This window comes from Apodemus sylvaticus, chromosome 3 (assembly GCF_947179515.1).
Source record: "Apodemus sylvaticus chromosome 3, mApoSyl1.1, whole genome shotgun sequence".
NCBI lineage: Eukaryota > Metazoa > Chordata > Mammalia > Rodentia > Muridae > Apodemus > Apodemus sylvaticus.
The window spans coordinates 165,708,283-165,730,469 of NC_067474.1; the positions used below are offsets into that span (position 1 = coordinate 165,708,283).

A 22,187-nucleotide genomic window follows, 5' to 3' on the forward strand; every position below is an offset into this window, starting at 1 on the left:
TGGCCCACAGTGAAGGGAGAATTTGAGACAGTTTGTGACAGGCAAACCTTGGAGGGGAAGAGACTGTCAGGTGTCTCTGGGTAAGTTCTTTCCAGCTCATTACTTTTAGTATGCCTTGGTAATGTGCACGGGCTCTTACTATTTACCAAAATGGTTAAGGATTGAGGTAGAAGTGTTCTCACATAGTGATCTTCATTACCACTAAGGGAAAATGTAATAATGGATTAGTCACACTGGGAAGCTTCAAGATCTGTCTGTCTTTATGAAATCAGCAGTTGCAGGGCTGTGCTCTGAGGGCTGCAGTGGCCGGGGCCAGGGAGTCTGCTGGTAGTCCTTCTGTCTGCTGCCTGCCTGTCCACTGCTACAGGGCTTTTGGTCGTAGGTATGATGTGCACTTGCAGGCACCTGAAACCTGTTCCTAATGCTGTTAGATTTTCCTTTTCAGAGTAAGAGGGACCATCTACTCATGAACGTCAAATGGTACTACCGTCAGTCTGAAGTCCCAGATTCTGTCTATCAGCATTTGGTTCAGGATCGGCATAATGAAAATGGTGCGTATGCCCTCGTGAAGACGTACTTGTAAATCTTAGCTTTGGGTAAAGTTCTTTTGAAAAACATAAGTTAAATGGTATTACTTCTGATGATTTCCCTCAAAAGAGCTTGCAGTCAAAAACATTGCTGGGTCCCCTCGTCCTTGCTTTTGCATTATGTTTCATGTTCCCTAAAAACAAGAGAGAGAGGCCTGGAGGCACAGCTCACTGACCAGCCATTGACTGCTCTTGTCGAGGCTCCACATTCAGTCCCAGCACCCACACTAGGCAGCCCACAGCAGCCTCTAACTCCAGTTTCAGGGGGTGCAATGCCCGTAGTCTCTGTGGATGCTCAGTGCACAGAACACACACACAGACATGGCATATACATAGTCTTTAAATCTTTAAGAAAATACCAAAACAAAACTATTGAGAGAGAAAAAATAACTCTAAGCACATGGTAATGCAGTGTTTTAAAAATAGCAGTAAGCTCCTGTATTTGACCTAGTGATAGACAGTATTTAAAACCCTGTGAGGTTGCATTCCTTGCTTTTTTAGGAGGTTGTGTTACTGAATTTCCCCATGTCCCAGGCAGAGAGGGTTTTCATAGAAAAGCTTTCTATGTAACTTTCCTTTGTCATGTGGGCTTGTAGCCACCTTTCAGAATGGGACAGTGGTTTCTGGCAGCTGACCCCTCCCTTTCTTCTGGTGCTGTCATTGGCTCAGAACCTTTGACACGGACTTATAATGTCCTGAGGGCTATAGTTACACAGTGTATGGGAGCATTTTGAAAATTGGTTCTTGAGAGGAACCTCGTGTTTCTGGATCTGTGCGAGGTGGTTTGTCCTGCGTTCTGTATGAAGAGGTTGAATTTAGAGAGGCTCCTAGAGCAGCCAAGGATGCGCCCCCCTGTGCCCCTCTTCACACCGCTTCTCCAGAGGCCTTGCTGACAGCACAGAGAGCCTTCCAGACAAGTTTTAAAAGAGAAAAGTCAGGTTTGTTTGGTTTTTGTTTTGTTTTGTCTCTGTGTAGCCAGCTGTCCTTGAACTTGCTCTGTAGACCAGGCTGGCCTGGATCCACCCGCCTCTGCCTCCAGAGTTCTGGGATTAAAGGCGTGCTTTGCAAGCATGGCCTTTTTTTTTTTTTTTTTTTTTTTTTTTTTTTTAAGTAGAAGCTTAACAATATTTTTTCAGTCCAGTAGCTTCATTCTGTTTTGAGGTATTTGTCAGTAAGCAATTATGATTGGGACCAGATGTGGTAGTATATATCTGTAATCCCAGAATTTTGCAGAGAGAAGAAGGATGATTATAAATTCAAGGCCAGTCTCCATTACTTCAGGGGCTGAGTCCTTGCCACTCAGAAACAGGCAGACTGACAGACTGATAGAAAACATAAAATGGACAGGTTAAGCTGTTTGCTCTCAAGCCTGACAACTTGAGTTCAGTTCCCAAACCTGCATGATGCAAAGAAAGAACTGACTTCTCCCATAAGCTGTCCTCTGACCATACATATTACGGTGGAATATGCTTGCCCAATTACAAGCACATATGCATGTACATGCACATATAATAAAAGAAATAAAACCAAGAAGTCATTTTTTCTTTAAAAAAAAAAAACTTATCAAGTTACTGGGATGTGGCAATGGACTTCTTTTTTCCTTCCTTCCTTCCTTCCTTCCTTCCTTCCTTCCTTCCTTCCTTCCTTCCTTCCTTCCTTCCTTCCTCCCTCCCTCCCTCCCTCCCTCCCTCCCTCCCTCCCTCCCTGCCTCCCTCCCTCCCTCCCTTCCTTCCGTGCTCACCAAGGCCCTTGAGTGCACAGAAGGAATTGGTGAAAGACGTAGTGAACAGTCTGAGCCGTCAGAGCTGAGCGAGTACTTATATTCCTCTGCATTCCTGCTCTACAGCCCCTGTCGATGGACATACTTTGGTAATAACCAGGCTGTGTTATTTGTCTTTACTAGGAGGTAAACTTGAGGAAAAAGTTTTGCAAAAATTTCCTCCTTGTTTTGGGAAACCCGTTTGAATACCTCCTTAATTAATTAACTGATTTCTTCTGTTGATAGACTCTGGAAGAGAGCTTGTCATCACAGACCCAGTCATCAAGAACCGGGAACTTTTCATTTCTGACTATGTTGACACCTACCATGCTGCTGCCCTGAGGTAAGAATGCCACTGGCCTTTTGAGGCCAGCCTGGTCTATAGAGTAAGTTCCAGGACAGCCTGGGCTATACAGAGAAACCCTGACTCGAAAAAAAACAAAACAACAACAACAAAAAAAGACGACGACGCAGGCTGACAACTCAGTCTTGGCAAGCTGACACCCCTCTGTTTCCTGGGGTTATTGAGATTTCAGAGATTGTCTAACCCCACTTTACCTCTCCTATATTTCATAATATTATTTGATTTAAAGTTTTTGGGGTGAAATACCCCGAAGTTCCTCAGTTACCTTTGTAAAAACCAAGCCCAACTGCTATAAAAGATAGAGGGGGAAAACAGATAAAGAAAATATTGCCGGGCGATGGTGGCGCACGCCTGTAATCCCAGCACTCTGGGCTGCAGAGGCAGGCGGATCTCTGAGTTTGAGGCCAGCCTGGTCTACAGAGTGAGTTCCAGGATAGCCAGGGCTACACAGAGAAACCCTGTCTCGAAAAAAACCAAATCCAAAAAATCAAAAAAAAAAAAAAAAAAAAAGAAAAGAAAAGAAAGAAAATATTAAATATAAGAAAGCCAAAGAAAATACAGCAGTTTTTATTAGCTCTCCTTCTAGTTTTCTCATGTCTGAACAGTTTTACTAAAGAGGATGCTAAAGAGTAGAGGAATGTATTGAAGACCCAGTCTGAAGCAGGAGGGATGTCCCATCCTATTAAAGTGGGTGTGCCCTTCTGTTCTGTCTTGTGTGCTCTCTCCAGAGCAGTGCCAGGATCCGTCTCTTGCACATGTTGTGTCTACATGTCTGGCTGGTTTGGAGCCTCTTAAGTGACATAGCAAGTATGGTAGCTGTGTGTGTTTGGGTTTTATTGCTGTGAGAGACACCATGATTAAGGCAACATTTAACTGGGACTGACTTACAGTTTCAGAAGTTTAGTCCATTATTATCATGGTAGGAAGCAAGCATGTAGCTTAGGCAGACGTGGTGTTTGAGAAGGAGCCCAGGATGATCTGAAGGCAGCAGAAAGAGGGCTGCATATCACAGACATAACTTGAGCATATATAAGATCTCAAAGCCCACCTCCCCAATAACACACTTCCTCCAACAAGGCTATACCTGCCTATAGTGCCACTCCCTCTGGGCCAGATGTTCAAACACATGAGGCTATGGGTGCCAAACCTATTCAAATCTCCACAGCAGCCAACATCACAACTTTCCTTCCTTTAAATGATAAATAATAAGGTTGTATCAAACAACAGCAAAACCCCTATTCAGTCTGTCTGTCTGTCTGTCTGTCTGTCTTTCCCTCCCTCTCTCCCCCTCTCAACAGAATTTGAATACAACAAAAGCCATTGAGACTTGCTGGCTTTAGCTTAACTCCTGACAGTGTGATGGCGTGGTACCTGGCGTGGTGCTCACCTATCACATGTTCAGATGATAGAGCCTGCGGTCTCCTGTGCAAAGCTACAAAGATAGATCCAGTTACTTTAGGCAGAAGGCCGGGGCATTCAAGATTGGTGTTTGTAAACATTGGGCCTCGGATTGTATGCCATTATGGCCTTTGTCTCAACTGTTCATTCATTGTAGCCATTGTGGGGAAAATACATATAAATAAATGAGTTGGCTAAGGTCCAGTTGAGCCTTTTTAAAAATGGAAACAAATTGTTTTATTTTAATTTCACTTCTCAGGAATTTTTTTTCCACTTATTTTTTTAACTATTTAAAGATGTAAAATTGCTATGTAAAAACAGGCATTGGGTCCACAAGTCTGTGGTGTGCTGAGCTCTACTACGGGAAGGAGCATATGTGTTAGAGTTGACTGTCCACCATGCTTTCGCTACATTTCAAGAATCTGTGGTGGTTTATAAACTTTCCCCAAATGCCCACAAGCTTTTGTCCATTCTTTGAAGGTAGATTCCCAGGCTTTAATTAATCCTGCACATTAGCAAGGCAAGTTAATGACACTGACTTAGGCTGGTGCCTTAGAGTTGTTAATGCAGGGCAGCTGGCCTGGGGAGGTCGGTCCTGACGGACCTTCTGTTCTTTCCGGCTTCTCACTAGTTGGTCATGGTTTTAAAGGACTTCCAAGTTCTAGTTAAGGAAATGGTGGAAGGTATAACTGGATGTCCAGTGTGCTTTGACATAACTGCAAAAATTAATATATTTGGGGATTCTTAACGCTATTCAGATTTGCTAGATAATGTTCGTCTAATTTTTAGCATTTTAGAAGAACTGTGTAGTAGTTGGACACAGATAAATGTGGATCGTTCTAGGCTTGCAGTGCTCCTTCTAGGCCACTGTAGGCTTGCAGTGCTCCTTCTGGGCACAATGAGTTGTTAGGCACTGCTCTGACCCAGCTGTTTGACTAGAATCTTTACTGACTATTAATCCTTTTGTGATATTATCTTAAATGTACAAAGAGCTGGAAAGATGACTTAGCAGTTAAGAGCACTGACTGCTTTTCCAGAGGTTCTGAGTTCAGTTCTCAACAACCACATGGTGGCTCACAACCATCTGTAATGGGATCCAATGCCCTCTTCTAGTGTGTTTGAAAACAGCCACAGTGTACTCAAAAAAAAAAGTGTGTGTGTGTATATACATACACTAAATAAATAAATAAATAAATTCTTTTTAAAAAGAATTTTTGAATGTTATACAAAAAAGTGGTAGGCCTGGTATGAAACCTTCGTCTCCTTTTTTTGTTTGTTTGTTTGTTTGTTTGTTTGTTTTTTGGATTTGGTTTTTTTTTTTTTTTTTCGAGACAGGGTTTCTCTGTATAGCCCTGGCTGTCCTAGAACTCACTCTGTAGACCAGGCTGTCCTCAAACTCAGAAATCCGCCTGCCTCTGCCTCCTAAAGTGCTGGGATTACAGGCGTGCGCCACCACTGACCGGCTCCATTTTTTCCTTAAATGTAGCTTTTGAGATTTGTAATAATCATCTCACATCCTTTTCCTTCCTTCAAGCCCTCCCATAAGGTATTTTTGTCCTTTTTCTTTTTTCAAATTCATGACTTTTTGCATTAATTATTATTCCATAAAGATGCGTGTTATATATTTATGAGTACACAAGGAACCTGATCTGTCTATATGTTACTTGTATGTATATTTTCAGGGCTGACTATTTGGTATTGGATAACCACAGATAAGTGTAGTTCTAGCCTCTCACTGAGGAAAATATTCGTTTCCTTTTACTAGACTTACATGCAGCATTTCTCGGTGACCTGATGTCTGGATGACAAGTGCTCATCATGTTGCCCCACGGTCTGGCCTGGTAGATCTTGTTGGACTTGGCATTTGCCAGTGTCTGCTGCCCAGTGTGTGGCTCCAACCTCGTTCTCAGCAGGAGTTCTAACCGAGGGAAGTTCTGAGGTGTTTCTGTGCTTACCTCCCATCAAGCAGGATGTGGTGGCAGAGCCCTATTAGTCTTCATTTATTCCTTTTTTCTTCCCCAGAGTTAGGGTCCTTTTCGCTTAAAGTTTTGATGAGTGAGATGTGATGATTGAGGGTTGAGATTCAGTGTTTTCGATCAATTTCTCTTTTTATAACTCGCCCACAGGGAAGAGCACTTTCTTTTTTCACACATGTAAACCAGCTGCTACTATAGATAAATCCGATTTTGAAGGGGACACAAATAAAACAGTTCATGGGCACATGAAAGGGGATCAAATGAGTATAATGGAGAAAACCAGAGGACAAAAACGGAAAAGGAGAAAGGCTCATAGTGTTGGTCTCAGCACCATTCTTTAAAGATCAAAGGACCCGGGTACATGGAGTCATGCGGTGTGCAGCCATTGACTGGGCTCTGCCATCCCATTCACTTGCCATGAAGCTGATATCTATATTTTTCTTTCAAGCTGGTGCTAGAGTTGGGTTATAAAAGAGAAGGAGAGCTTTGTCCTTTAGTCACCCTGAATCAAAAGGAAAACAGAATTCCTCTGTGGGCTTTGCTTTGTAAATTGTGACACCTAATCTATTTCTTACCCAAAAGAAATTCATCCTCTATATTGAGAAGTGCGTATGGAGCCAGTGTTACTGCTCTGTGGCCTGCTTTAGCCATGGCCTTTGCCAGCCCCATCTTTTCTGGTAAATTTCAACTAGGTACTTGTTTCCTTATTTCATGACCTCTCCTCACCATTGCCATTACAGAAACCAGCATCTTGAGTTGATCTGTTGATCAACTTGAGTTATCTGTTGCCTGGGTAGCATATTTGGTTGACATTGTGACATAACAGTGGTAAGTGCCAGATTCAAGCAAGTTTACTTCAGCTGAATCCTGCTGCAACATAGCTTTGTGGCAGAATCAAATTTGTTGATTTTTGAATCATTCGTTTGACAATTACTCTGGGTCATGTGACCTAGCAGCGACATCCTAACTTAAACATATAGATCTTTTGGCCTAACATCCACTTTAGCAGGCATGTGGGAAACACTCACAGAGGGTCTCGTATGGGCTGCCTTACTAATTTATGTTCTTTTTCAGTTACTGAATTTCAATAAAGTTTATAAAAATTAGTGTTCAAGAAAGAAAATCTTATAATACAGTTATTTCTGGTACTGATGGTAATCATTACCCATGGATTTTGTTTTTTTTGATGCCCACTAGGTGGCTTGATCGGATATTCACGTGTCTTGGGTGTAGGGAGCTGAACTTAGCCTGAGGAGCTGTCTGACAAAGCTCTTCAAGAGAATGAGCCCCCCCAACCCCGTGCCATCTCCGTGTGCTAGCGAGCCCCTGTGCCATCTCCACATGAGGGCGAGCCTCCGTGCCGTCTCATTAATTGCAATTGGCTCATTGTGTTGCTTTCCTGTTAGGATGGCGCCTTGTTGATGATGTGTGGAGTAGTTGCCCTGTGACTGAGAATTTCGTCTTGGAGTGTGTGCTATGACAGGGCCCTGATGCAAGGACAGTATGGGAGGTCTCAGGTGCCTTTGACTTGATGACTGGGTTTCAGCTTGCTCACTCTCTGCCTTATATTTCTAGTAGTTAACAAGGAAAAAAACATAGTAAGGTAGTTCAGGCTACATGTTACTGTCTTATTTAGGGATCCATAGTTTAGAATGTAACTTAGGGTAGCATTTCTAAAGTTCATGGCCCTTGACCAAATTATTCAGATGTTCTGATTGTCCTTATGTTCATCCTGCATTAATTTACCTCCTTGTTTTGCTGTGAGCAGCTGCCACTCTATATATGGTTAAAACATATCTCTCTACCTCTGTAGAGAATCCTTTAAGAAGTTTTATGTATTGCAGAGCTCTGTCTCTTTCAGCTTAAGCATCACTGTTCTGGACTGACTGACAGCATTCTTACTGTTGTGTCCACATGTCTTAGTGTGTGTTAGACAGTGCATCTTGTCCTTGTCTTTGTCCATGCAATGTTTAACGCTTTTTTGCCCTGCTAGCAATTAAGGTCTTTGCATTCTAAGCTTTATTGTGGGTTCCAGTGTTGCTTTTCCACAAGAGCCTTGCATTGGCCTCTTTTCTGCTCTGAGAAGATGCTGATGCTGGCCGAGTGCCTGACTGACTGTGCTGTCAGCTGATGGAGAAAGGCCGTGCTTGCTGACTTTTCTATGGACAGTGTTCTTTTCTGTGTGTTCTACAGTGACTTGCGTGCTTACCGGACTTGCAAACTTGCCTTGCATGGGTTTTGCACAGCTTTCATTGGTTCTTTCCTAAGCACTGAGCTTAAGCTTGCTGAACTTTGAACTCTGGGTAATAGTGCACAATCTTTTTTCTGTATTTTATTACTTTTTAAAAAAAAGATTTATTTACTTTTATGTGCATCGGTGTTTTGTCTCTATCTAAGGGTGTCAGATCCTCTGGAGCTGGAATTATAGACAGTTGTGAGCTGCCATTTGGGTGCTGGGAATTGAACCCAGGGTCCTCTGGTAGATCAGCCAGTGTTCTTAAGCGCTGAACTATCTCTCCAGCCTTACTTTGTCATACTCTAAAAAGTTGCTTGTATTTTAAGCCATAAGACAAAAATGTCTATCTGATTACATTTCGATAAATTAGTAGCTTGCCATGAAAAACAAAAGAATACAAGGTCTCTATACTCAGAAATGTAATAGTTCCTCTTAAACCAACTTTTGATATAAGGGGAAGTAAAGCTAAAACAAACGAAGTTTGTAAAAATGAAAATAAAAATGCCATATATTCTTGGCCTGTATTTTGGAAATGATCAAAGGAAAATTAGTTGCACCAAACATATCATTAAAACAATTTTTAAATTAAAAATAGTTTTTAATGAAAGAAACTCCCAGTTTATAACAACAAACAAAAGAACAGTCTAAAGAATATACTGGCTTTTGTCCTGGTTGAGTAGAGAAGGATTTAAGTCAGTCTTGTGTAAGGGATCTGGGTAAAAGCAGGGTTTCCGCAATACCTAGAGTTAGGAGTGTTGTTCCTGGGCACTGTGCTAATTTCTGTGTATATTGTTGCACCTAGAGAAACCACAGTGTCAACTATACACAACCATGTCCTGAAAAACCAAAATCATAAAATCCAGATTTGATGGGATTCTGAAAATGTCCATGTAGCTCACAGGAAAGCCTAGACACCAGCTGGAAACTGAGAAAGTAATTTTTCAAAACAATTCTCTACTTTAACCTGGTGGCCTAAAATAGAAAAGACTTTCTGTCGAGGTCCCCTGTTGTCTCCGTTACTGAGTCAGGCTATCAATAGCTCTCTGCAGACATGCTGCTGTGGATTCTGTGCCCCCACTCGTGTGATTCCCTTTGCTTTACATACTGAAAGGTGTGGGAGAATGTTCCCTGTTGTTACTCATTAAGAAGTCAGTTTCCACGTCATGATTTTTATTCGTATTCTTCCCTTGTGTTATGGAAGGCTCTGTCCTCACTGTTTGTCCCTTAGCATGTGACCTTACCGGACTGTCTTCAGAGTGTAGCCCAGAGTATACCACCACCTCTGCATGCTCCACTGAAGGATTAATGATTCTTTCCTCCTGGATTTTGAGGACAGTTTTTCTGTATCACGTCATGTTTGCAATCCTCCTGGCTCAGCCTCCCTGGTGCTAGGATTATAACTACATGCTAGGAAGTTCAGAACCCAGATGTTTCAAGCAGATGGAAAAGATGGCAGTTTTCTCTTCAACACTCAGCCCTTCTCACCCATCCCACTAAACACTAGGAGATAGTACCTTGCTTTTGGCTGGGCAGTGGTGGCGCACACCTGTAATCCCAGCACTCTGGGAGGCAGAGGCAGGCAGATTTCTGAGTTCTGGTCTACAGAGTGAGTTCTAGGACAGCCAGGGCTACACAGAGAAACTCTATCTTACAAAATAGAGAGAGAGAGACAGAGGCAGACCATGGTGTTGTCCAAACTCTGCCGTGTGTGTGTGTGTGTGTGTGTGTGTGTGTGTGTGTGTGTGTGTGTGTGTTCCACTGAATAGTATGCTGTTTCTATCATTGGCCTTGAGTTTTTGGTGCCTAGACGTGATTCTCTGCAGTTTTGTACAGTACTGTACAGGTTTTGGCTATAGGATGGTTCACTTTTTGTTGATGTTTACACCTAGAGATACTGCTATTCTCCTCTGTGGGCAGGGGCTTTAGGGGGTTACTGAAGCAGTCATTAAAACAAAAATAAAAATTGCCAATCAAGCATGGACACTGTGTTTTTTATATACTCTGGATTTAGCCCTATGCTTCCCTCACCCCACCCCACTCCTGCTGCCTTTGTGGTTTGCAAAGTAATTTAAACAAACATTTTGTGTTTTGTTTTTTTCCTCAGAGGGAAGTGTAACATCTCCCATTTTTCTGACATATTTGCTGCTCGAGAGTTTAAAGCCCGTGTGGACTCATTTTTCTACATATTAGGCTATAACCCTGAGACAAGGTAAGTCCCTGCTTCCTTTCTCAATCACGTGCATGTGCTGTTGCATTTACACGACTGTGCTTATGTTAGAAAGACGCCAGACAGTGACTCCGTGGTTAAGTATCACAGTCTGTGCCTTCGATGTTTAGTTTAGCTCCTTGCTTGCTTTGCTTCTTTTGGTCAAGAGAAGGCGTGGGATGAGGGAGGGGAGGAGGTCATAGCACGGCTGTCCGTCTGTGCTTTCAGTTGACTTGGGTGGGAGAGCACTTCCTTGATGCAGACTTTGTCAAGCCTTCCATAATGTGTTGAAAAAGACAAGTCAGCTTGGAAAGTTAGATGTGTCTTGTTCAGTTTGCTTCAGGTAATGAAATCCAGAAACACTGACAAAGGTCTGGTGAGACCAGGGGTAGGAATGGGTAGCAAGCACCCTGTTGGAGCCATCTTGGTAAGGAATACAGGTGTAACAGAATAATAATTTACCTGAAGGGCAGTGTGGCTACAAGAGATGCACTTCACCACAGAAGACACACAGCCTAAAGTGGGGTGGGCTTGTGCCCAGTGAGCCGTAATTACAGCTTGACCTCAGCCGTCGTAAAGGACAGCTTTAGTCACGGGATTCCCTGGGTCACACTGGCTCGTGGGCACGCCTGTGGGGTGACTTGGTGATGCTCCTTCATGCTGGAGGACTCACTGTGGGGAGCACCATTTCCTGGTTAGGTGATCTTCGCCTGTATAAAAAGCCAGACAAAGGAATGGACAGCTCAGTAGTCAAGAATGCTTGCTGCGCTTACCTGGGGCCTCTGCTCAGTTCTCAGCAACCACGTCATGGCTCACAACCACATATGACATCCTCTGTACACACATGCAACATATAAACTCACAAAGGAAAACACAAGTACACATAAATAAAATTAATTTAAAGACCTAAATAAATCTTTTAAAGGACAGAAAGAAGGACAAGAAAAAGAAAGCTAGCTAGGTATGTCTACGTGGTTCCAGCTGTACTTGTTTTGCTATGAAGTAAGTTCCTTGTCTGAGTTGCTGCTTGTGTGGAATGGCAAGCAGCCTGTAAGTTCCTTCAGTGCTGATATGGAGTTGTAAGCCTAAATAAACCTTTGTTTCCCTAAGTTCCCTTATATCAGAATGTTTTATCACAACAAAAATGGAAGCAAAACAACTGTTAGTATACCAAGCCACTGGGAGCTGAAAACAAGCAGAGTGAGCTCTGGTTACATTTTATACAACAGAGGCCAGGCCCAGATTAGAAGAGATGAAGGTCACTATGTAGTAACAAGGGGACCAAGATTTTTGATGAGTTTTGTTGTTTTGTTTTTTTCAAGACAGGATCTCACTGTGTAGTTTTGGGAGTTCTGGAACTCACTCTGTTGACCAGGCTGGCCTCAAAATCGAAGAGCTCTACCTACCTCTGCCTCCTGAGTGTCGGCCTTAAAGGCATGTGTCACTATGCCAGGCCCTGTTAGGGGATTATAAGAGTTGCAAATAGATTTGTACTGAATGTTGAGGCTAAAATAAATGTCCTGCATAAAAAGGTCCAGATAGGCCAAGATAAAAATTAAGATGGGTGACTTTGTTCATTTGTTCATTCATTCATTTTAAGTTTTTGGTTTTTTGAGTCAGGGTTTCTCTGTGTAGCATTTGCTGTGCTGGAACTTGCTCTGTAGACCAGCCTAGCCTTGAATTCAGTTATCTATAAAACATTCCATCTGATAACAGCAAAGCAAACAACCTTCTCTTAAACAGACCACATTTTAGGTCACTAAAGAAATCCTAGCCTGGTGCTGGTGGTGCACGCCTTTAATTAATCCCAGCTCTGACTCGACTATGAAGACAGAGTCAGGCAGATTTCTGAGTTCAAGGCAAACCTGGTCTACAAAGTGAGTTCAGGACAGCCAGGGCTATACAGAGAAACCCTGTCTCAAAAAAAAAAAAAAAACAAAAAAAAACAAAAACCAAAAAAAAAGAAAAAGCAATCCTAACAGAGGCTAAGGATTGGCAGAGTAGAGCACTTGTTACTCTCACAGAGAATCCAGATTTGATTTCCAGCCCCCACATAATGCCTCACAACTGTCATAACTCCAGGTTAAAGGGATTATACTGTTGCCAGGTGATCTTGGGCAGGTAGCAGGCATGCGTGTGGTATATGCATACATCCAGACAAAACACTTAAACATAGAAAATAAGTCTTAAACACTTATTAATTTACTTACATCCCAAATGTCGCCCCCCTTCCAGGTTTCTGCTTCTTTCTCTTTTCTCTTTCTCTGAGAGGGCGGGGCTTCCCTGGGTATCTACCCACCCTGGCTCATCAAGTCTCTGCCAGAGTAGGCTCTTCCTCTCCCACCTAGGCCAGACAAGACAGTCCTATTGGGATATGGATACCACACTTAGGCTACAGCTTTAGGGAGAGCTTCTGCTCCAGTTTTTAAAGCCTAACAGAGAAAAACTATTGATTTCTTAGATTTTATTAAATCATAGTAGAATAAGGTTCAAAAACTAATAGCGAAAGAAATTGCAGAAACTGTGAGCTCAGGAGATGGCTCACCCAGGAAGATGCTTGCTGTGCAAACGTGAGGATCCAAGTTCAATCCCCAGAATCCACGTAAATAAAAGAATACATTGTGGTGTTTGCACTTGTGGTCCCAGCACAGGCAGGCAGGAACTGGAGCTTGCTGCTCATCTAGCCTAGTGTAGTTGGCAAGTTCCAGGTCAGTGAAAGACAGGCTACATGGAGTGGTGCACACCTGTACTCCCAATACTCAGGAGCAGAGGCAGGCTGATCTCTGAGGTGCAGGAGGTGGTGTTCTCTGGCTTGTGCACACATGTGAGCACACAGGCTATACACTCGTGGGTGAACGGCAGATCAATGAGAAAGCACATGAGAATGCAAATACTACTGATCAGACAGTCAGTTCTAAGAAGATATGTTTAGGGCTGGAGAGATGGCTCAGTGGTTAAGAGCACTGACTGCTTCTGAAGGTCCTGAGTTCAAATTCCAGCAACCACATGGTGGCTCACAACCATCCAGAATGAGATCTGACACTCTCTTCTGGGGTGTCTGAAGACAGCCACAGTGTGCTTATATGTAGTAAACACCCCCCCCCCCCAAAAAAAGATATGTCTAGCTATGAAGGCTTACATTAAAAAATCAAGAGAGATGTGTGCCACTGCCCCTCCTCCTCCTACAAAATGTACTCAATAAACTCTTCTTCCTTTAAAAAAAATGCAGAGGTGTTGGAAATAGCGTGAAGTTAATGATGTACTTCAAGGTCATAGAAAAACAAGGACAAACCTAACTACCCAAAAATCAGTATAGAGAAATAATTGAGACCATAAAAGAAATTAATGAGATGGAGAGTTAAAAACAATATGGTAAATCAGTCAGAGGGCTGGCTCAGAAAAGGGAACTTGATAAAGAGAATACTTGAGGTAATACATCAGAAGACAGTGATGTCCTGGGGATTATTAGGGAATACTTTGAATAGCCTATGTCCCAGAAGCTGACAAACCACAGGAAGAAATGGACACAAAAATGAGATGGTACCCTGTCTGCCTAATGCCAGAGTGCCAGCTCCCAGCAATAAAAGACATGATCATGCTCATAAATAAAACAAACATTTCAAACTCTAGGGGGCTGCTAGGTGTGATGGCTCAGGCTTGTAAGCCCAGCCGCTTGGGAGGCTGAGGCAAGAGAATGCAAGCTCAACACGTGCCTGTGCTTCAGAATGCACTTAGAGCCTGCCTGGGCAAGTTAATAAGACCTCTCCTCCAAATTAAAAATAAAAGGAGGTGTCAAGACGCAGTTCAGTGTAGAATGCTTGCCGAGGTGCATAGGCCTGTGATTAATCGTGAGAATGGGGGAGGGGAGGCACTTGAAATATAACTATCAAATATATTCTTGGTACACAGCCTATGTTTGAAGATCAAAAGGTCATATTTCAGTTTGCTAACGAAAATACAGTCATAAAGGTAGTAACAATAGCTCCCTTGTATAGCCTACTAAAATGAAGATAACAGTTTAAACAGGGTCTGGCTCAGCTCTTAAAAGCATTTGCTGGGGCTGGAGAGATGGCTCAGCGGTTAAGAGCACTGACTGCTTTTCCGAAGGTCCTGAGTTCAAAACCCAGCAACCACATGGTGGCTCACAACCATCCGTAAGGAGACCTGATGCCCTCTTCTGGGGTGTCTGAAGACAGCTACAGTGTACTTACATATAATAATAAATAAATCTTTATTTTTAAAAAAAAAAAAAAGCATTTGCTGCTCTTATAGAGGACCCAGGTTCAGTTCCCAGCATCCACAAGGTGGCTCACAACCACCTGTAACTTGAGATCCAGGGGTTCTCACACCCTCCTCTGGCCTGCACAGACATTGGGCTAGCATGTGATGCACAGAAAAAAAAAACACTAGGTATTTATGTATTGATTGATTATGCCTGTGAGTTTACCAAGATAAGGATTCAAGAAAAAAAAAAGTGGCTTTTAAAAAATCGATTGTGCTGGGAGCTGGAAAGGTGGCTCAAAGCAGTGACTGCTCTTCCAGATGTTCTGAGTTCAGTTCCCAGCAACAACATGGTGGCTCACAACCATCTGTAATGGGATCCTGTACTGGCTAGTTTTGTGTGTCAACTTGACACAGGCTGGAGTATCACAGAGAAAGGAGCTTCAGTTGGGGAAATGCCTCCATGAGATCCAGCTGTGGGGCATTTTCTCAATTAGTGATCAAGGGGGAGGGACCCTTGTGGGTGGTACTACCTTTGGACTGATGCTCTTGGGTTCTGTAAGAGAGCAAGCTGAGCAAGCCAGGGGAAGCAAGCCAGTAAGAAACATCCCTCCATGGCCTCTGCATCTGCTCCTGCTTCTTGACCTGTTTGAGTTCCAGTCCTGACTTCCTTTAGTGATGAACTGCAACGTGGAAGTGTAAGTTCAATAAACCCTTTCCTCCCCAACTTGCTTCTTGGTCATGATGTTTGTGCAGGAATAGAAACCCTGACTAAGACAGATCCCATGCTGTCTTCTGGGGTGTCTGAAGACAGCGACAGTATATTCATATAAATTAATAAGTGTACCAAATAAATTGGTATTAAACTAGCAACACGGGCTAGAGAGGTGGCTCGGAGGTTAAGGGCACTGACTGCTCTTTCAAAGGTTATGAGTTCAAATCCCAACAACCATATGGTGCTCACAACCATCCGCAACGAAATCTGACTCCCTCTTCTGGAGTGCCTGAAGACAGCTACAGTGTACCTACATATAATAAATAAATAAATCTTTAAAAAAAAAACTTTAGGCAGCAGGTTCAGTCCTTAGTGAGCAGTAACAAAGAAAGCAACATACCCCCTTCCCTGCATGCTAGGGACAAACCTAATCAAAGAAGTAAAAGACCTTTGCAATGGAAAAATTTAAGAACACTACCCTAAGGCTGGAGAAATGGCTCTTTTAAGAGCACATAAAGCTCTTCCAGAGGAACTATGTTCAGTTTCCAGTACCTGTAACTCCTGATCCTGAGGATCTGATGTCCTCTTCTGGTCTTGATGGTTACCCAAGTGTACACACAGAGACACATATAAGTAACAATAAATATGCAAATAATAATACAATTATTTAAAAAAAACACTAAAGTCACTTAGAAGAAAAAAACCTCCCATGCTTATAAGAATGCAAAATTGTTACTGTGAACATGGCTGTATTCCTTTTTTTTTCATAGTTTTATGCTTTATTATTAAAAGAAGGAAAAGAGAAGATAGAGAAATGAGAGATGGCCATGACCACATGGACGAGAGAAAGAGAGAGAAAGAGCGGGATGAGAGAGCGGGATAAGAGCACGTGGCTGGACTCCTAAAAGCAGTCTAGAAATAGTTTCATTCTTAGCTCCTTCCATTGATATTCTTTATAGAACTAAAGGTAATCTTAAAACTTATGTGGAAGCACAAGTATCTAAGTAACTAAAGCAACCCTAAACAGAAAGAGCAGTTATGCAGGTACTGTGATACCTTACTTAGGTAGACCTCAGAGCCATAAAACAGCATCAGCATGCTTCTGCTCAGAGGCTGGTCTTTAGCAAAGATGCAGAACATATACATGGAGATACAAGAGCCTCTTCACACAAAAGGGGCTGCCAAGTCTGGATATCCAGTGCGCACAGAAACTTCTGTGTAAGGCCTGGAACTGACGCACTTGGGAGGCAGAGGCAGGTGGATTTCTGAGTTCGAGGACAGCCAGGACTACACAGAGAAACCCTGTCTCGAAAAAAAAACCAAAAAGACCTGAAATTGAAAAGGACTCCACTAGCTCAATAAATAATAGAAGTTGACAAATGGTGTTACATTGGATAGGATTCTTCTGCACAGCAAAGGAAAGAGTCTTCACAGTGGGAGAAAAAGACAACCTCTGCTGAGACTACATCTTAAAGGGAATTACTATGCAGACAAGCATCGTGTGCTTTCTTTCATGAAATCTAGAGGTGCAGAGTGTGGGGGAGAGAGATGAGGAGGGGGAAGGGGAAGGGAGGGAGAGAGGGGGTAAGAAACACCACAGCAGGGGCTGGAGAGATGGCTCAGCAGGTAAGAGCACCGACTGCTCTTCCAAAGGTCATAAGTTCAAATCCCAGCACCTACATGGTGACTCACAACCATCCGTAAAGAGATCTGACTCCCTCTTCTGGTGTCTGAAGACAGCTATGGTGTACTTACATATAATAAATAAATAAATCTTAAAAAATAAAGAAAGAAAGAAACAAACAAACAAACACCATGGCATAATGGAGACAAAGGAGATTCGTACCACCCACTCACTTCACTCATTCTCATATGTAGAATCTAAAGTTTTCAAATATTTAAAGGACACAAAAGTAGCAGGCAGAAAGGACCTAAAGGGAGGGACAAATAATGAGTGTTTTCTCTCCTACATGGAGTCTAGCTGTAACTAATGTAAATCTATTAATAGGACAAAGCAAAAGAGGGAGCTTGTGGGAGGAGGAAGGGTCATCAGGAGAACAGATGACGGTGGAGATGGCAAACCTGAGCAGGGACCAGTGATAGGCCCCTGCCCCCAGAACATCAGTCTGTAAGAAAATTGATCATGGTCAAGTGACAGCAACTGTTTCAGAATACTTGAACAAAGAGTTCACTTATATTTATATGCAAGAGTATATGTGCTCACATCCACAGTAGTCATCAGTCAGATGTGACATGGTCTGTCAAGGATTTTAAACCCACAAATATCAGCAGATGATCAAGTTATGTATGTTACAGACACTTCAGGTACATCTGTAATACGAAGATTAGAAAGTTAAGAACTATCTTCTAGGAACTATACATTATTATGTAGGACACGTAAATACAAAAATGAATGTTGTTAATGAGTATTTCCTTCTGAAGGCTGCTGTGAAACAATGTAAATTTGAGTGATGTTTCGAGGCTGGCCGGGCTCAGGCAAGGAGCACATTCTGCCTCTTGTGGTTGTATGAGGATGCACTATTGGGGCATGCCATTAGTGTCTGGTTTTCTGCTCAAATAGGATACAAAGTACAGGGAGAGACAAATGAGAGCCTCTAGTCAGATGCCAGCCAAATCTGAACCCCAGAATTCAGCTCTGATTTCAGTCTCTGATATCCCCACACTCAGGGAACATTCACTTTGTCTTATGTAAGCAAGACTTATTCCAAGTTTACAACTTCAAGTCAGTGTCCTCTGCAATCATTGTATTATAAGTATTATATGTATATTGTATATATTATATGAACAGTCTAACACGAACTCTACTAAGTACTTAGAAAATACATTTCAGCCAGATGGTGGTGGTGCACACCTTTAATCCCAGTGCTCACTAGGGAGGCAGGGGCAGGTAAATCTCTGCGTTCAAGGCCAGTCTGCTCTGTAGAATGAGTTCCAGGACAGCCAGGGCTACACAGAAATCCTCCCTTGAAACCCCCATCCACCAAAAGAAAGAAATTTTAGCTCATAGATCTTGGTAAACAAAACCAGTTAGACCTACAAGTCAGTTAGTCAGCCAAAACACTAGAGTCTTTGGTTGAGCTGCAGTATGTCTCACTCAGTTCTGTGTTCTTGGTCGTTTTTTATGGTACTGATTTGTTTCAGCTAGTACTTCATGACTGCTCAACCTGACTGCCCCATCTTTGAGTTAAGAGCCTAGGAAGGACTCGCCTTTTAGCCTGGCATGCATACGTTCTAGTCTCATGCTAGCACTTTATATTTGTGTTCAACCTTAAGGTGTTCACTTCCTGGAGTCTGTTCTGCAGCTGTCACGTGAAAGTGGTCCTAGTTAACTCTGAAGGTGATTTGTGTAAGATCTTGGTATTTTTGTAACTTCTTGGTAGTTATAGGAGTGTTATAGTTGCATATTTTCATTGACAAGATGCTATATACTTTAATCTCACTAAAGGTCTTTGTGTAGCTTTTGGGGATGAGCTACATAAGCATTTTCTTGGTTACTATCATGTTTGAAAAGCCTTCAGCAAAACAGCACAAAGCCCAGATATTATTTCAGTAACTTTTGCCAGAAAACATAAACATCTTCAGATATTAAATAAAATATTTAAAAGCCCATGATGCAGAGCTGGCTGGGTTCCACACATGAAAGCCTGAACAGGAAGCACGTCTTCGGCTCGAGATGGGAGGCGTTTAGGTCAGGTGTGTCGTCGGCCGGCCTTCGGGGAGCCTGCCTGAGAACCTAAAGTCAGGGAGAAGATGATGCAAACGGCAGACATGCCAGTGAAGCCCAGGAAAGAAGTTTTTGGAGAGATGTAAAACTTCCCTAGTGTGAGATTGTGGAGGATGGCTGCGGGTCGACTGAGTGCTGAGCTTCACTCTGAACAGTGAAAGAACTATTCGCCCCCAACTCTATAAAAGAAACAGCAGCTGCTGCAGCCAGCAGTGTCCAGTGCAGTGTGAGCAAGTGTGGAGAGAAGCAGTCCTCAGGTGTCCCCAGGATGCAGCTCACTGGAGAGCCCTGATTGCAGCTGTGGTTTTGTTCTTCAGAATGCGGATGGGCTGGAAGAAAGAGGACGTAGGTACCTGCGTGACTTCTCCCTCAGGGGAGCTGGCACTGTCTTAGCCAACAGCAAAATGTTAGGAAAACACACACAGGGGAAAGCTCTGCCAGTCACCTATTTACCTTTTGAGGAACAACAGACCAGGATCCCTACCGGGATTCAGAAGAAGAAGCTTGGGTTGATTACCATCCTTGTCACCCAGGGCAGCCAGTGAGACCCAAACAATGATTTTGAAAATAAGATTTTTTTTTTTGACTTGGAGTCACCTTTTATATAATAGTTCCTGTGTGTAGCTCTATGGAATTCTTTCATGCCCTCTGTTCGAGTGATCCTCTTGTATGTGAAAGGGTTTCTTTGGTGTCTGTCTCCATCTCAGCAGCTCTCTACTCTGTCAGTCAGCTGCCGCAGTTCTGAGGAAATGCTCTTCTGGCCCATCACCCTGTTTCCATGTGTTGGGACAAAGGGAAACCATTTCAGATAAATCTGGTTTTATGTTCTCTCTCTGAACTTAAGAAATTTTACATAGCTGAGAGTGCTCTGAACTTTGGGTTTCCCACCCCCTGAGTTTGAGGATTGCCTTGTGTCCATGGTGCTCAGGCTCAATCCCAGGCCTTCGTGCAGCTGGCTGAGCCCTCAGAGCTGACTCTCAACCTCAGCCCCGAGGCATGTCTGCAGAAAATGTGCCATTTCCTCAGCTTAGAATTTGCTTTGTCTCACAGAATAGACAGAGAGCTCTGCACATTGGACTGAGCACCATGTCCTGCTAGAATCTGTAAGAACTCGTGTTCTTTGAACAGCTTTTAATTTTTTGACTTTCCATTCCATTTCTGAGAAATAGGTGATCCTATCCTTTTCTTCCAGTCTTTTATGTTTTGAGGGATTTTTGTGATCTTTCTTTTCTTTTTAAGTTATAACTAAGTGATGTAAAAATCATCTTTTAGTTTTCAGGTAGAAATAACCTATATATCAGCTATTTCTTTTTTTCTTTTCTTTCTTTTTTCTCCCCCCCCCCCTTTTTTTGTTTTTGTTTTTGTTTTTTGTTTTTTTCCAGAGACAGGGTTTCTCTGTGTAGCCCTGGCTGTTCTAGAACTCACTCTGTAGACCAGGCTGGCCTGGAACTCAGAAATCCGCCTGCCTCTGCCTCCCAGAGTGCTGGGATTACAGGTGTGCACCATCACTGCCCAGCAATATCAGCTATTTCTTTGTGGACATGAACACTGGATGAGAAGACAGACTTGTTCTGCAGGTTTTACCAGAACCTCTCTTAACTGGCCTGTGGGCAGTGTGAGGAGTACTTTGGTCCTCAGTATTGCTATAATGTGGTGGACTTGTTTACATGGCTTTAGAAATATTTCAAAATGAATTTTTAATAGATTTAGTTTCATAGATAGTGCTGTGCGAATTTGGTTTAGCAAGATGAGTCAGGAAACTTGAAATGAGGTGGGGTTTTTTTCTGGATGCTGAGGTGTTTATAGTGGATGGTCTTTAGGCATTTGGGGGAGGGGCATATGCATGCACAGTTGCTTTACTGAGGGGGTTAGTGTCCACCAACCATTATGGTTCAGGCTAGGTTATTGCTCTGCTACTGAGTTCACACCCCTACCCCCACCCCCATCCTCCATCCTCCATTTGAACCTTGTTGCTGTTTTTATTGTTCCAATTTATTCATGGAGACCTGGCTGGGCTCCTATTAATTACCTTAGAGGATTCTGTAATTTAATCACTTGGAGATGTGGGGGCTCTCTTTAGACGAAGCATGGCATTCCGTGTGTGCTGTGTTAAGAGCTGTCTTCATTGTGGCCATGTTTATGTGGCTAGCTTGCTTGTTTGGTCTTTTTGTCAAGTGCGTAGGATTTTCAAAAAGACATGTGTTTAGTTGCTTCTCCTAAGCACTGCCACTGTGCTTCAAGTATGCTTCTGTTCTGTGTTTAATTTCAGTTACAGTCATTTCTACCTGTTTCCTCATTCTTGTTCTTTGTTGAAAAACTGGTTATTTTAAAACCTGACTTACTTAAAAAATAGAAAAGACAAAAGAAAACTTGCTGTTGTCTCCTGTGGACAGACGCTTTGCTTTGCCCTGGCTTGGCTTGTGGAGTTCCCTTGCGTTGGCTGTCTGGAATCCCCTTTCTAAGGCCCCACTTCCCTGCACACTAGCTTGGTGTGCTAGGAGAAGCTGCAGAGTCTGTTGGCTGGTCTTTATTTACGGAAACAGCAGGGTTGAGATTGATTGCGTTGTGGAGAGACAGTGTGTGGATGAGGGAGGGTCACAGCACATGCTCAGTCCTGTCAGTGTGAGGGAAGTTTCAGCGTTCTGCGTGAAGGCTTAGGTCATAGCACAAGCTCAGTGAGAGCTCTGTGAGGTCTCTCAGCCTGCATGTGCCTCCATTTTGAGTACTTAGAGTAGAAAAGGGCAGAGTTTTAGCAGTCAGTAGAGGTGCAGGAATCCATCTAGACTCCCGAGAGCCTGTGTTAGTCATGGATGATCCCTTCAGCCCCTGCAGGTAGGCGATCTTCCCCTGACCTTACCGAGACACTGGCGTTGCTGCTCAGCTCCTTCTGAAGATGTTTATGAATCATCTCGCCATTCATAGTGCATGTTCCTAAAGCCTTTGATTCCCCCAGCTGGCCATGCAGAGGTGGCATTGCTAA

General features: G+C 43.0%; 1 protein-coding gene across 11 annotated transcripts in view; it reads left to right on the top strand.

The window, feature by feature from the left end:
- Rere (arginine-glutamic acid dipeptide repeats) overlaps window positions 1-22,187 on the top strand; it is a 332,839-nt gene that overhangs the window by 188,265 nt on the left and 122,387 nt on the right. For 10 of the 11 annotated variants that reach the window (XM_052178233.1, XM_052178237.1, XM_052178236.1 and 7 more), the window contains 3 exons: window positions 446-551; window positions 2,593-2,689; window positions 10,425-10,529. In XM_052178233.1, coding sequence (XP_052034193.1) covers window positions 446-551; window positions 2,593-2,689; window positions 10,425-10,529 — 308 coding nt within the window. Of the gene's footprint in view, window positions 1-445; window positions 552-2,592; window positions 2,690-10,424; window positions 10,530-21,862; window positions 22,040-22,187 lie in introns of those variants that run through there. The other variant, XM_052178244.1, reaches the window with a different exon arrangement.